Below are 15924 nucleotides of genomic sequence, written 5' to 3' on the forward strand. Positions count from 1 at the left end.
GGGAGGGGAGACTTCCGTGCCGATGGCGGAAGTAATCAGGGAGCTCCGGCGCCGCATCAATGTATTCCTGAGCGCGGTCGAACGGAAGGAGACGCGCCCGCCCGAGAGATGGCGGAATATCTGATAGCGGAGGGGACCGGCGCCGAGGGAGGGAGGGGGAAGACGGAAATGATCACCTGTTGAGCTCACCGAGCTCACCGAGGACAGGAATGAGACGGGAACACGTTCCGGGAAACGCGCGCGCTGCGGAGCCGACGCCGCCGAGCACATCCCGGAAACCAGCAGCGGGCGTGCAGAAATAGTGTATTAGGTACAAATGCAGCGAAGCGCAGAGCAGATTAAGTGGGCGTTATTGGCTGTGGTAAAATTAGATTTAGTTCGAACTACGGTAAAGTTGTCAGTGATGTTAATTAGTTCAGGTTAAAGCAACATGGAAAATGTTAGTAATGTTAGTGCCCCCACACTACACCAAGGTGATAATACTTAATCAGGTACCTACACATTCCGTTTCTACATTAGCCAAACTTCGCGTTTTCTGCACACATCGGGTCAACTACCCTCGCGTACAGCTCCTCTGCTCATTGTTCGCGTCTTGTCAGCGACACCATTACAGGAGCACCTTGTCAGACACTAACTACGTCTGGCTACCAGGAACCGGGCGCCCTGCTCGCCGGCGAATTCCGCTAATGGACTACCGAGCAAAAAAGTCGCCCGTCTCGTCCATACGACGTCCACTTACGGCGTCTTATTGCGGTGACCTTTCCAGGTAGTCGGGTTCCTTCCCGATCACCCTGTGGGGTCTTCTCTTGGAGTCCGAGTGGGCGGTAGTGTGTCTAGGGTCCTTCGGTGGTTGGTGGGAGGTCGCCGGGGTCTGAGTCGCCCAGACCCGGCGAACAGCGGCGGACGGCAGTCCGGCCCCGGCGCTGCAGGAACAGTGCTGACACCTGGCGGTGGAGAGGATAATTAGTGGTGGCGGAACGTGGCGCCCGGCTGTAAGTAGGGAGGCGAGGGGTTGGGGAGGTGGCGAGCTGAAATGGATTTTTTTTACAAAAACATGCGGTGACTGCAAAGTAAGGAAAATTGTGATAAGGTGTGAAAGGTGTTATGAACCTCAGGAACCTAAACGGAGCATAGGTTATCGTTTAGCTAGAACCATTATCGTTTGGATAGTCATCTAAACGATAATACCTATTCCTTGATGAGAAAATAACATGAAACATCAGACTACCAAAGTATCGAGCAAGCTCGGATTTGTTAACCTTTTTTAATCTGTTTATTTGATTCAATTATAACTATAAGGCGACTTAGTGCCGATCAGTTCCCGATAAACCATTTAATACCTAAACCAAATAATTTCATTTAAGCCTCTGGCTTTTCACTGGAATCCAGAATCGAAAGTATGACACATTACACACCTTCAATGCAGTATTCTCAGAAATAATGAAACTTGACTTAGTGGTACAATACCGCAATTAATTGCCCAGTCATTTCAAGGGCATGACAAAGAAAGCACTTCTGTAGGTGCATAACATCGCCACAAAATATGCGGTAGGTATATGCTATAAAATACCGGCACATTAGAACATCCATAATTCACATCATGACGAACGCTTGATAAACCCTTTTGCAATAGTGATAACTTTTCTTGTTACACACACAAAGCTCGTCAGTCGTCACCAAAACAACTTATCACTTGAGCTCACGCAACATTACACTTCATTCATCCATCGGCGGCGGAACGTTTAGAGGTGGCTCCAAGCCACCTCTAAAAGCCGCTCTCGGCTCGGGCCGCTCAGATAAAACCGGGCGGGTTCGCTGGACTCGGCCAGTCTCGCGTAGATCCGGGCCAACGGCGGACGGTCGGCGGCACATCACGCACTCCCTAGAGCACGAGATCCGCATTCATCGCCGCTCGGTCGATTCCATCAGCTACAACATGTGGTATGTGTTGTGTGTGGTTTTTCTAGCCTCGACTGTCTACGGCGAGTCCAACAGCCTCCGTCCGATCGTAGCTACCGTCGAAGGACAGGTCAAAGGTCTGACCTCCACCAGCGCTGACGGCAACATCTTCTACAGCTTCAAGGGCCTGCCGTACGCCCAGCCGCCGACTGGAGAGCTGCGATTCCAGCCACCGAGGCGTCACCTCCCATGGGCGGATGTTCTCGACGCATCTGAGCACGGCAGCCAGTGCGCGCAGTTCGACTTCAGGAAGAACGCCACTCGGGTAGGCTCGGAGGACTGTCTGTTCGCCAACGTCTATACTCCATGGCTGCCCGGGAAGAGCGGCTCGCCCCGGCGAGGTCTTCCCGTCATGGTTTACATTCACGGAGGAGGGTTCTTCTTCGGTGACGGCGATGCCGAGACCCACGGTCCCGAGTATCTGATGGACGAGGATGTTGTGGTAGTCACCTTCAACTACCGGCTCGGAGTGTTTGGCTTCCTGACGACGCACGACTCGGCAGCTCCTGGCAACTACGGTCTGCTGGACCAGGTGCTACTGCTGCAGTGGGTGCAGGACAACATCGCCGTGTTCGGAGGTGACCCCGAACAGGTAACCATCTTCGGCGTGTCGGCCGGCGGAGCCAGTGTGTCTCTGCTCGTTCTCAGTCCGCTGGGCAAGGGTCTATTCCACCACGCCATCAGCGAGTCGGGTGCAGCAATCGCCAGCTTTGCTGCCAGTGGGAAAAAGTCCGAGCTCGCCAAGGAATTCGCCGAGTTCCTCAACTGCACCACCGATGATCCGGCGACTATGGTTGACTGCATCAGGAAGGCGCCTGAAGAAGACATCATGGATGGCAGCCTGACGCTGAGAGCCTTCATGAATGCCTTCCAGCCTCGAGTAGACTCTGAAGCTGAGGTGCCGTTCCTTCCGAAGGACCCCCGGGCCCTTCTGGAGGCCGGCGAATTCAACTTCGTGCCGTGGATGAGCGGCATCACCGAGGAGGAAGGCTACGCGTTTGTTCCACTGATCATGACGAACCGCAAGCTCACAAACGGCTTCCTAGCCGGTGCGCCGCAGGCCTGGGCCGGCCTCTCCCAACTCGCCCCTCCATTCACGCTCGACTGCGGCGCCGACATGACCAAGGAGCTCGCCAAGATTATCGACTTCTACTCCTCTGACGGCAACTTCAGTGTGGCCACCATCGCAAGAGTCCTCTCTGACCGCATCTTCGTCAGCTCGACTTCCGAGGAGATCCGCCTGGCCTCTGCCCACGCTCCCGTCTACAAATACATAATGGATCATCGCGGCGAGGGCCGACTGCGTCTCACAGAGCTCGAACGTCTGCCGCTTCCCGACCTGGGCACCACACACGGCGAGGAGCTGCTGTACATCTTCGGCACCAACAAGAGGCCCCTCGCGGAGCCGGGAACGCCGGAGCACACAATGATCCGCTTCATGACCACCCTTTGGACCTCCTTCGCACGGACCGGCCGGCCCAGCTCTGATGTCCTACCCATGCCCGACTGGCCCATATTCACCGAGGTCAGTCAGCGCCACATGAGGCTCAACTCGCAGCCTGAGATAGGGGAGCGTTTGTTTGAGGAACGGGTCAACTTCTGGCAGACGGTACCTATCAACGAACCATGGAGACATGCCGTGCAGACCGTGTGCGAGACGGAAAAGGCGGCACAGACGGAAACAATGCGATACACTGAGGGTACGTATTACGTCGAGAAGAGCTAAAAATAAAATAGCTTTGTTAAAATAATAATAAAACTCAATAAAGAAAGCATAATGAAATCGATGAACAGATATGTAGTCGAATTAGTGTTATTTTCGCATGTAACTATTATAATTCAATTTATAACTTCCATGCCTCTGGCTTTCCACTGATCATTAATGGAACTGAAAGCCAGTTCCATTGCCATTGCAATGCCATTGCAGTTCCGTTGCAACATTGCCACGCCTAGTGAACGTCTTCCATACCCATTTCACCACGTGCATTTTTCGATTACATGACTCCGTGTTCCCACAGAAGTGAGCTCGTCAGGCACGGCCGGCGCGCCTCCAACCGCCTCCCACACGGCTACGTCCGGGTCGGACTGCCTGGAAACCAACGGCCACCCGTGCCCCGCCATGGAGCTGCTCCTCTGAGCACATCATCCGATGACGGGAGCTCTCTCACGTCCCCACGCCACTATGAAATCGGCCCGTGAAGCGACGAACTCGGCGCTCGGGGCGGCGGAGCGCGCCGAATCATCGTGCCTGGACAATGGAAGCCAGCGAAGACGCCACCGTCCGTCATTATTAGTTTCGAAGGCTGTTCGGGAGAATCGTACAGGTACAGTCACGATGACGGGACGGAATCGCGGTGTCTTGAAGCGAAAAACCGGGTCCGATGAAACTCAAACTGGTTAGGATTATGGAAATATGATGGGATCAGAAACTGTCAGTGAACCATAATGACCTCCCGTTTCCATATTGTCTGCAAACTGAGGTTATTGATCCCAGGGCAAAGCTTTAATCCCACAAACATAGGAACTCGGGGATGCATTGAACCAGCCAATTCGACGGCCTATAAGCCTTTAGCTGCTCTCTGTTCCTACGTGGCAGGGTCTATTCCTCGTATATGGCGCTCTTATATAATTGTTTAGTGTCAATTTACAGCCAGGAACCGTGAAGGTATCAGCTCGCTCCACGTCGGCATGTCATAATTGGCAATTGGCAGCAACGGGAGCTTGCAGCCGTGGAAACTAGAAGAATTATTTGATAATCTATCGTCAGGACCGCCTTATATCACGCATCACTAAAGGCACAAGAACTGAAGTGGGCGTACTATGAACAGAAGCTGGCGTATGACAGCCGTAGCTGTATTGTTCGTAAAATACATAAACGTTATTTTATTGACACCATGGCAACCTGTCCGTAACAAATTTAAGAATGCCGATGACAATAAGAAAACTGCCAACCAACAAGGTACAAATTAATGAAATCTGGGAAAATCAACATCGAACACATATTATAAACTGCGTTCTTATTTAATGCCTACACGTATTTAATAAACGTTACGTTAATTAACGTTACATTAGTTATAGTTACCTGGTATGGTATGAGTAAGAACCACATACCTTAAAAAATAAAAAATAAAAAACGGAAAAATCGAGGTGTGCCAGCGAAAAACAATCTACACGATAAATAAGAAATAATCAGTGTAGCCACCACGACACCACCCCCTTCACTGGACGGTCTGAGCCCGGCTACCCCCTCACCTGGGACCAGTCTACCACATCCTCGAGCCGCCGTCCACCGCTCAGAGAGGGAGCCGCTGTTACCGACGGCTGCACCACCAGGGTCGCCCGGTCACGGTCTGAGGTCACAGAGGTCATCGAAAGGTCATAGAAAGGTCGAAAGTGGACCAAAAAGCCGTGCGGTGGGGGACTTAAGGTGGTGCGAGCCGCGGGTGGGTCGTAAACTGCGGAAATAATAGTCGAAATCACCAACACAGGTAACCACGCAAGAATAAGACGCATTAAACCGCTAATGGAAAAAAGGGAACACGGTCAATAAGATAATTGGCTTCATCTGTCCCAGCGCGCGTAAAGGTAATTGGTACATTTCGACAGCTTCACATCACATCTTTTCCAGGCATTATCCCCTCCTTGCTCTTTGTCTATCTCATTCACGTTACTTCACATTTACACTATTCTATCCAGTGTAAACAAAGTAACTCAGAAGTCCAAATCTAAGAATAGCACTGGTCCAACCGACCCAACTCGCCTGTTCCGGCGCCGTCGGCGGCTGCCGAGCGGCGCAGCCTACCGCTCCAGGCGGCTGCCGACCCCAGGCGGCGGGCCCGCTCCGTCAGTCTCTCGGTACTGAGCTGCTGTCGCGCCGCCGGGTCCCACAGGCGACCTGAGAGGGTCAGGTGGCAGGGGGCGTCACTGGCAGAGGCAGATACCTGAGGGGTTTACCCGCGCTCAACTACCAGCAACTAAGCTCAACTCAGCAATCAGCAAAGTTGGAGACTGAAACGAATGAGTAAATTACACAGTTATGTAATATCACATTCGCCTAATCAAATGCAGTAGTTGAATTGCATGACGAACATTCGATAACATTACCTTTCTAAGCTCGGTCTCCAACGATCGAACGAACGCAGTAAAGAAACGAATTTAACCAGAAAACAAACATAAACCGAGCAATAGTTACTTTTATTTACTTTCAGTAACGTATTGCACACACACATACCTACAACGAACTAACTATGTGAGGGATTAACTCAATGTAGCTTATTAGTTACGAGCGAGCGAGCGCAGCGAGCGAATTGAGTCTTTTCAATATAACGGAAAAAATCTCGCCGGCCCGGCCCGGCCTGTAACGCTTTTGAGAGGCTTATATCTCAGCAACCGCTGGACCGATTGGCCTGCGGTCTTTTTTGTTGGGTAGCCCCATCCCTTCTACCCCGTAATTGACTACTTTTGATACATCTCAGTGACCGTCGTGGCACGTGCCACGTGAAAAGTCAAGGGTGTTCAAGCTGTTTTGCAAAAGTAGTGATTTTGAGAGGCTGATATCTCAGCAGCAGCTTGGGCGATTGGCTTGCGGTCATTTTTGTAGGGTAGCAGCATCCCTTCTACCAAAAATAGGATACTCCCGATGCACGTGGGTCACCCCCAGTGCACGTGCAAAAATACAACAATAAGAGGTGTCAAATTTGTTCCCATTCTAATAACTCGGTAATTACTGGGGCGATTTCGCTGAAACTTGGCAAACAGGTAGGCACCCACCAGACAATGCATTCCCATGTGTTGCGGTTAAGGTGCTACTGCACGTGCGCACGTGCAGGGGGCGCTTCCAGATCTCGAGAACGGCTGGGCCGATTGCGCTCAAATTTGGTGCACGGTTGGGGACCAGTTAGTAGGGTGCCGTGCAAAAGTCAGTTTGGACCCCGTTTGCACGTGCGCACGTGCAGAATGCCGCTTCCAGATCTCAGGAACGGCTGGGCCGATTGCGCTCAAATTTGGTACACCGCTAGCGACCGTTTAGAAGGGTGCTTTGCGCAAGCCCGTTGGAAGTACCCTCTCGCCCTTCCGCACGTGCAGGGCTCACTATCTCGCTCGCTCGTTCTTCGCCCAAAAGGCGTTTTACTGGTAATAGTAAAACTTAACGAATCGTTATAGAGAACAATAATGGAACACCAGCTATTTCTTTATTTAATGGGAGCTTTTGAAAGCTATGCAGCTTTCTTCGTCGGCCTTGGTACAAAACAGTTCGTACGAAACCCAGAATCAACCGTACGGCGTTCGCCCGTTAAAAAAAAAAAAAAAACAGCAACGATATAGGCACGGAAGCCATAGCCGCAACAAATTCAACGTTACGTGTACGTGATTCTCGAATATTATCAGACCCACCTCTGAACCTGACACAGGCGTGTAGCGTCACCACCAGCTTGGTGATGAGGTTTAGAGGAGCCGGCGGCGCCCGGCTCCGGCTCAGACCTCGGATCAACTGGGCCAGCTCAAACTTCCACTCAATCTCCGAATCCGTCTGTGATAAAAACAGGGGCGACTGTTGTAGCGAATAATGCGAGAAGGCACTGGGCGCATTAACGTCAATGGCGTACTTTATAACATGAAAGAAACTGGGTGCTTTTTAAGATTCTTACATACTTAATTGTTGAACTTTGATATCATTATACTGTTGCGTTGTTCTTTTTCTAGCTACAGTTACAAACGTTAAGACAGGTTATATTGCGCAGTGGTAATGGTTCAATTACGTTGCCTTACGCACACTCCTCTGCCCAACCCTGTGTTACCGCTACCCAGCCCCTCACCTGACTTCGTCGACACGAATCCGTCATCATTGCCACCAGTAGGCCAGTTAGCACCACGCCGGCCACCAGCAGATAGAGGGCCATCACGGTCTTCAGCAGGGCGCCCGACCAGGCTGGGTGGGTGACGGGGGGCGGGTGGCAGCCGTAAGAGGCCGCCAGACCCACCAGAGAGAACAGCATCATCTCCAGCGAGCTCAGCACGCCGCGCTCCGGCAGGTCTGCGGGATGAAGGTAGGAGAAAGTAAAAACGCGATATGGCTTATTTCATACTCGTAGATAAGCTTTCCGAGAAGAAATGCGTAAACCTGGTACCGTACTGGAGCAGCCTACCAGCTAGAAGCCTTGCACTTGGCGACAATTACGTTATTTCGGCTCCAAGAGCACAAGAGCGACAATGAGAAGCGGGATTAGAGAGCTTATCGTAAAACAATGCTACCAGCTATTTTTCGAAATAATAAGGCATGTAATACTTCAGGAAACAGCAGTTAAAGCGATATGCACTGGACATCGGACTCACCTCTGGGCGGGTAGCCCATGCCGTCCTGTTTCCGGACGCTTGGCATCGGCCGGACCGGCGTGAAGACGGTTGTCACCTGCATGCTGAAGCCGCACACCACCAGGCAGAGCAGCAACAGGAACCTGAGGACGTAGCGTGTTGTATTCCATCAAACTGACATTGTCAAACACTTGAAACTTGCGTAACTGATGCATTGGTATAGTCTGTTTTTCGTATCTTCTACCTTCACTCAAAGATGTTTTGCCCCTCCAGCACGTTTTTAGGATATAGTTTTCAAATCTTGATCGCATGGCCCACCACTCATTGCAGGAGTTTGTTGCTCGTATTGGAGTTCGCTTTCGCTGCGCAGATAAAATCGGAAAAGAAACCTTTAAGCTAGAGTATCGCTTCTATTATCGTTACCACGGTTTATTGGTACTGACTACCGACCTATACACAAGGACGTTTTGCTGCTCATAGGTACTTGCATTGTGCGAAGCGCTCTTGCTAAGAACATTTAAAAAATAGTTTAAAGCTTGCACTTCCTTTTCATTGGGTAAAAGAAACTAAATGCGTTATATGTTCTGCCATATTTTTTTCAAATGCTTAATTTATGTTTTGCTTTATTTACGTTGCGATAACTTTTACACCGACGAATAACAAAATTGTCTTAACCCACGCCCGCTTGGGGTCCCCAGGCAGATTTGCTTCATCTTATAGTTTTCCTATCTGCCTCACGCGATCATCCCGAAAAGTAAGAAAGATGCGAAGACGCGGGCAAGAATCGATAGCTCTCAACAATTACTTTCAGCAGTATACGTATATAGTATATATATACCGCATTTTGCTGAGGTCAATTAACCCTCGCGGGCCCGGGGGGGGGGCGTTTTTCGCCCCCCCCCCCTGGCGAATATTTGCGATAGCTCCCGAACGCTTAGGGATAGGAAAGCGAAACTTTCAGTACCTTTTCTCCCATCAATTTGACATCTTCTGAAGTAAAAAAATTGGACCTAGCCCCCTTGATGACGTCACAGGGTCCATTTTTCTAGACCCCTGCACGGCAAACTTCGGCGTCACAGACGCAAACTTCAAATAGCTGCTAAAAATAGAGTTTTAGAGATAAAGACAAATTACGAGCACGGTTGTGTAGCGTTTGACCTAGAGAAAAATAGAAAAATAGTTTTGGTGACCTGAGGTCAGAGGTCAGGTCAACGACCCCGAAATGTGGTTTTAGTTTTTCGCGAATAACTTCGACAAAAATGGTCCTAGAGCTACGGCAGTGGTACCATCGCATTCGCCTTGTCAAGCCGCGTCGAATGATATATATTTTGTTAGGAAAAGGTCAAGTTTTATGTTGACCTCATGTGACCTCGAATGACCTCTGGTTGACCTTGACACATGAAAGGTCGTTTATGATGGATTTGTACCTGCTGATCACGAATCTGGCATCTATTCTCCTCTCAGCCTTCATTTAGAACTTCCGGATGGCAAAATTGTATTATTTATTATTACTAACTTGAATTAGTGAAATAGCCTCTAGCAGGGATACTCTTCAGTGACCTTGACCTTTGAGCAGCCTTGTATCGTAAGAGGAACCACAAATAGGGTACTGATAAGCCTCAAAACATTTCAAAACATCTTGAAAGTTAGCACGCAAGATGTGCGAAAAAGTGCCAAGTTTGAGGTCAATTTTGAGCGTGACCTTGACCTTGACTTTTTCTTTTGAGCACATTTTCGGAATCCTCAGATTCTCTTCTTTCGTTTGACACCCAATTTTGCCGGTTTGATGCCGCCTGCCGTCCTCTAGAAGCCAGAAGGCTTACTTTGAGATCACTACACATGTGCCGGTTTTTGCCTTTGACCTTGACCTCTGACCTTGAAAATTGACCTGAGGTCAAAAATTTTAGGTGCTTTAGAATCGTCTCGTAAGGACCTTTCGTTTGGTATCGCTTTTGTTTCCGTAGCTCCCTTATTCACGGAGTTAGGCTGGGGGGCGAAAAACGCCCCCCCCCCCCGGGCTGCGGTGGTTGGGATTACCCCCCGGGCCCGGCCGGGTTAAGTGAAGGCCACTGAAGGTCATAAATTTAAAAAAACTCCCGAGCTCAACATGTTTGGACAAATCTGACCAAACCTTGTCAACCGATTGAACTACAACGCCGTCGAAACATTTTTAGTTCTAGCAGCTATTAGGTATTGTCGAAAGCTGCTGGTGATCATCTAACATGACTTTTTGATCGCTGGCAATCACCAACGCCTTAGGGCTTATATTATGATACACAAATGCAGGTAATAACAACAATTACACCCACGTATGCATTTTTCGTATTATATTGCGCTGAAAGCATGACGGAGTTGAATTGTGCCACCACCGTCGGTGTTTCTCCGCGCCTTCAACACTTTTCTTTCTGGTATCCAAGGAAGTAAGTTCGTTATTCTGGCGATATTCGTTGGTTGTGCTCCTTCTTCACCGCCTTATTTCAGTCACCTTACCCACATTTCTTTTGCTTTGAAACGTTGAAAGAAAACGTTACGATCATTTCGTCTTGTCTGAGACCAAGGCCATTGCCCTTCTGTTGTTTGAAAACATAATGACATTAGAAAGGGATAATTTGGCCAGAAAGAAAATATGATGACACGTTTTTATGCAAATGCATTTCACTTGACAAAGAACATTGCATTTTGATTAACGAGATAGGCCAAGGGGACCAAGGGGACAGACGTTCGATCTTGCGTTCGAGATAAAAATTGACTTTGCAGCGGTGTTGATTTAATTAGATGTTCGCTGGAGCACGTGATAAGAGAGTTTACCGTCTTTGAGTGAAGGTAGAAGATACGAAAAACAGACTATAGTTCTGCATCACTGTCAAAGAAATCAGGAAAGAGTAAGAGAAACAACCGAAAAGCATACGATTTAACAAGTGCACATACCAACAACGATACTCATATCGTGGCTGAGATATATCCTTGGACAAGGATTTGCCTTCCATGATAAAGTAAAGTCAGTGTATGCATGCATAGCTGAGACATTTTTAATCTCACCGTCCGAGTTCCGCGCCGACAGCCCGCAGAGTGACGGTCCAGGGCCCGAACATGTGATGGAACGTCAGGAAATCTAGCAGTTGCACACAGCCCAGCAGGAGCACAAACGCTAAAATCTGGTTACGGATGTAGCTGAAACAAGATGCGACGTTTAGTCCATACGGAGTCCACTCATGCCTTCATATTTCAAAATTATTTTCAAAAAGCTTATTTTCACCTATCAATAACTACCCGATCGAAAGCCTCGGAAGGAAACAGTATGTGCTAGAAGTAGACCAAGCAAGCAATACATATCTACATTCATGATGGAGATTCAACGTCTCACTTTCCGAGTCCCGGTTCAGTCTGCGATTGGTGTGAGCCACGAGAACTCCAGCATCTGCCTTCCCTGTCCGTCTATTTTTCTTTTCCCAGACGCAAGTGATACTTACACCGCTTCCCTTCTCTCCGCCTCCGTTCCGGCCGACACCAGCGCCGCCCCGTGGACGGCCAGGGCAGCCACACCCAGGCAGAGCTGGGCCAGTCTGAGCACCCTCAGCCCGCCGGTTCCCCGCCCAGCCGTCATCTCAGCCAGTACCAGCCCCGCCATCCAGAGCAGCAGCGCCCCCTCCAGCGGTCCGGCCAGCGGCGGCCACCGTCCACGTCCGGTGGCCACCAGAAGAGCCAGAAGTACCAGCAGCTGGGCGTGAGAGGTGAGGCGGGCAGCCAGTCGCACCAGCGGCAGACGACCACAGCGCGGGCCGACAGATAGAGAGAGGAGCACCCAGAGAGGCGGGCAGAGCAGGAGAGCGGCCAACAGCGCGGCGGCGCGCCACCGCGGCCAGGCCGGCCCGCCGCCGCGCCAGACGTCCCAGAGGTGGGACTGGACCACCGGGTGCGCGATCACCTGAGAGGGGAGGGGAGGGGGAGGTGTTACAAGATCATTAGCTGAAGGTTCCATGAAGTCAAAGCCATGTTTCATGCCATGCCTTTTCACCCCAGGCTACCGGTGAAAAATGCGAAAGGACTATCGTGAAAAGAAACTTACAAATAGCTTATTCGCATTAACGTCGACTAACACCAAAGCAGCCGAAGACGCGTCATATTCCATTGATGTCCCGGATCTGTATGTGTCTCAGTAGTATGAGCAGGTCTGGCAGCCCCACCCCGGACCTGCTTTTGTCTCAACTGTATAGTACTAGCTCCGTCCCGGGCCCGTTCGTGTCTCAGCTGTACGAGCAGGGCCCCCACCCGGACCTGTTTGTGTCTCAGTTATATAAACAGCTCCATCCCGAACCCGTTTGTGTCTCAGCTGTATGAGCAGCCCCACCCGCCGCCCCGGACCTGTCAGTGTCTCAGCTGTATGAGTAGCCCCCCATCACCACCTCGTACCTGTTTGTATCTCAGCTGTATGAGCAGCTCCACCCCACCCCACCCGGACCTGTTTGGATTTGAGCTGTATGAGCAGCTCCCCCGGACCTGTGTGTGTCTCAGCTGTATGAGCAGCCCCCCCCCCATCCAGACCTGTTTGTGTCTCAGCTGTATGAGCAGCTCCCCACCCCGAACCTGTTTGTGTCTCAGAGTCAGTTATATGAGCAGGTCCCCCGCACCTGTTTGTGTTTGAGCTGTATGAGCAGGTCCAGCAGCTCCGTCTGCTGCGGGTCCACGGCAGACAGCACGGCGGACACTGAGCTGCGGCAGCTCGCCAGCGCCAGAAGCTCGGCCGTCATGGACTGACAGAGAGCTGCGGCGTCTCGCAGCTCACGGGATACCGTCTCCTCCTCATCCTGGGGAGTGAAGACAGGGGCTCGGTGTTTCGCCGCATGCGAGGCGAGGAACGCATTCAATAGGGTAGTGTGGGGTAATTTGAACATATTTTTACGTCTTCTCCGTTGTACCAAATTCCAGTTCAACCCTGGATGAAGAAAAATTGCTTCAGTAGCGCAAGTGTCACTTGCTTTCACCATGCAAGCCTCATTTTTGGACGAGCGGAGCATACCTTGAATAGCATAGCCTCACTTCACCAAGTCACGGTGTGTTCAAATTGCCCAACCGTGGGGTAATTTGAACATACTGCCTTTACCTGTCATAAAAACGATAGTCTCGCCAGCACCGATGTTGTTTGACCCATAAACAAATAGGCAGAACAATTCTAAACATACCTTCACTTGAAAAATCAACACAACAGCAAAAATAACAGTTGCATAGTATCAATATCTGCACGCTGCACACCGGTCAGTTGACAGAATTCGCCCCCTTTCAATTAACAGAACGTTTTGTTCGATAAAAACTCTCCCAACCGTACTACACCTGTTAAAGTGGTGCCAATCGAAACCTGGACATTTGGAGTTCTGATTTTGTCCAATGTCCATTTCGGAATTGTTTGGACAAAGGTAGCAGACTGGGCAATATTGGACGATGGCTTGCTACACTTCAGCGCTTTTTATAGAGTAATCGTGTTAGCATTGATTGGCGAATGGAAAGTTTGTTAAGATCTCAATATAATGAACACTTTTCGGCTGGTAAAATTACATGATAAGCAATATAAATGACGGTTTTGAGTGTTGATAGCTGCATAATTTTGGACATATTTGGACAAATAGTTGACTTTTTTTTATTCGTCATCCTTCCAACGGGCCGGTATGCCCATTAACATTTTTAAAAATGTTAATGGGCAAAAATGCCCATTTAACATTTTTGGACGGAAAATCAACAAAAATGCCGAACATTAGACGGATATTAGACGTAAATTTTCTAAAACTGGCATCACTTGTCTGCTACTGCCTTTGGTCGAAAATATTGGCAAAAAAAAAACTGGGAGCGTTGTTTTTTCGGAGCTATCCCTGTCTTCATTCAAATTCTCACACTATGTTCAAATTACCCCCCGCTAAAAGTTATTTTGCCATTTTAAAAAACAGGGTTCAAAAGCAAATTTCTTGGATTGGCGGCGCTGATTAGGTCATTATACAACAAAAGCCGTTGCGTATTAGGCGCTAGCAATGCAAGATTTTGCGCTGCAATGAAGTTGCAATGACGTGTTGTTAGGCGTTTTTCCTTGCGAAATTGATTTTTTACACTGTGCGTCAACATCTTCATTCCCTGAAACTTAAAACCCCGTTCATATGATAGCCCTTTTAGTTACGATAATTTCTCTCATTGGTCTTATTGTCATGCCACTTATGGATTTTCCGTAATTTTCTGTTATTCACACTATGTTCAAATTGCCCCACATGTTCAAATTACCCCACCCTACCCTAACTAACGTTGCCTGTTGATCTACTTCGAAAATACTGCAAAGAACCGCTCCACTCGCTAAATCATTTACGGTAAGTTAATCCACAACCATGACTGACCTCATATGGAACATTTACGATTTCCGTAAATAAAAACATCAGAGCTCAACCAATGAATACCTGGAATATTCCATAATTTAGCAGAAGTGATCAGTTCACCCACCTGTTTGCAGAGGTCATCCCTCAGCAGGGCTGCCAGTTCAGCCGCCGTGTAGACGGGTGCCGGCGACGAGACGACAAAGTCCTCCAGCAGGTGGTGGCGGCTCCTGGCACTGATCAGCGTCAGACCGCGGATCAGCTGAAAACGAGAGCACGCGGCTAGTGTCATTCGTCGGTCTGGAGCCGGGGACGGCCATAATACACGTCAGATTGCTTCAATCGCCTTCAGTTCGTCTACTTCAATCAGCTAATCTACTATGCGCGCGAGCAAAGAACACTCCAGCTAACGCCGAGCGCCCTAAGGCTTGTTCTATCTCAATATCAAATTTCGCCAACTACCAAACCCGTCCTCTCGCCACTACAGATGTGTAACCCTTACTCACTCTGCCAAATATCTTACCCTACTCAAATCCCGAGCTATCAATTTGACCCACACCCATCGCATCATGATTCACCCAGCACAAGCCAACACGACATTCAGCATCCACCAACTCACCACCCTATCTGCGAGCAGTCCATTCGAGAAGCCTCCTCTCTTCACAAGATAACCAGCCACGTCGCCATGCTCCCCGGCCACGGCGAGTCTGATCAGTGAGTCCGTGAGCTCTGTCCTCTCCTCAGTGTCCACTGGGGAGGCGGAGTCGACCAGGAGCTGGACGGTGGTCAGGTGACCGCGCTGGGCGGCTAGGTGCAGCGCCGTCAGACCCTCCTGAGGTTCAAGACAGGGATTACGTATTCGAATGTAGCTGTGGACTGGTGAAGTAAGAGGGGCAACGATGTTATGAGGGATAGTTTTGTACGAGATTAAAGTATTGCAAGCATTGCTGAGCAATACCCACACATACTAAGAGCGTCATTACAGAATAGGTCCCCTCTTCAAGCTTCCATCAAACGTTCCCAAAAGGCTGAAGCTGAGCTTGTCAAAATACGTTGAAATAAAATGGTTGCTCTTGCTGGTTCAATAGAAATCGTGGACCACAAACCATAAAGACCGATCCCGACCAATAATCCCCTACCCTTCTCAGGGGGAGGGGGGGGGTCCTACCCTTCTCACATTATCCGTCGCTTCTGGCCGTGCGCCCTCCCTCAGCAGCAGCTCCGACAGCTGACGGTGACCTTGACCCGCCGCCAGGTGAAGTAGGCCGCGACCTTGACCTTGGGTCGCCGTCAGCTGATTGGGGCG

The 15924-nt window shown here is 49.8% G+C and overlaps 1 protein-coding gene across 1 annotated transcript; it reads right to left on the reverse strand.

Annotated features, from left to right (window-relative positions):
• Positions 1-285: 285 nt before the first annotated feature.
• On the reverse strand, positions 286-13073 carry LOC122389253 (short transient receptor potential channel 5-like). The gene is made up of 9 exons (XM_043381113.1): positions 12900-13073; positions 11742-12196; positions 11311-11442; positions 8293-8414; positions 7776-7993; positions 7354-7489; positions 5720-5854; positions 5212-5309; positions 286-944 (listed from the first exon to the last, which is right to left on the reverse strand). The coding sequence occupies exons 1-9, from the start codon at positions 13017-13019 to the stop codon at positions 834-836; spliced, it is 1527 nt and encodes a 508-aa protein (XP_043237048.1). The 5' UTR covers positions 13020-13073; the 3' UTR covers positions 286-833.
• Between the last annotated feature and the right edge of the window lie 2851 nt (positions 13074-15924).

This window comes from Amphibalanus amphitrite, unplaced genomic scaffold (assembly GCF_019059575.1).
Source record: "Amphibalanus amphitrite isolate SeventyFive unplaced genomic scaffold, NRLGWU_Aamphi_draft 000350F_arrow, whole genome shotgun sequence".
Classification (NCBI taxonomy): domain Eukaryota; kingdom Metazoa; phylum Arthropoda; class Thecostraca; order Balanomorpha; family Balanidae; genus Amphibalanus; species Amphibalanus amphitrite.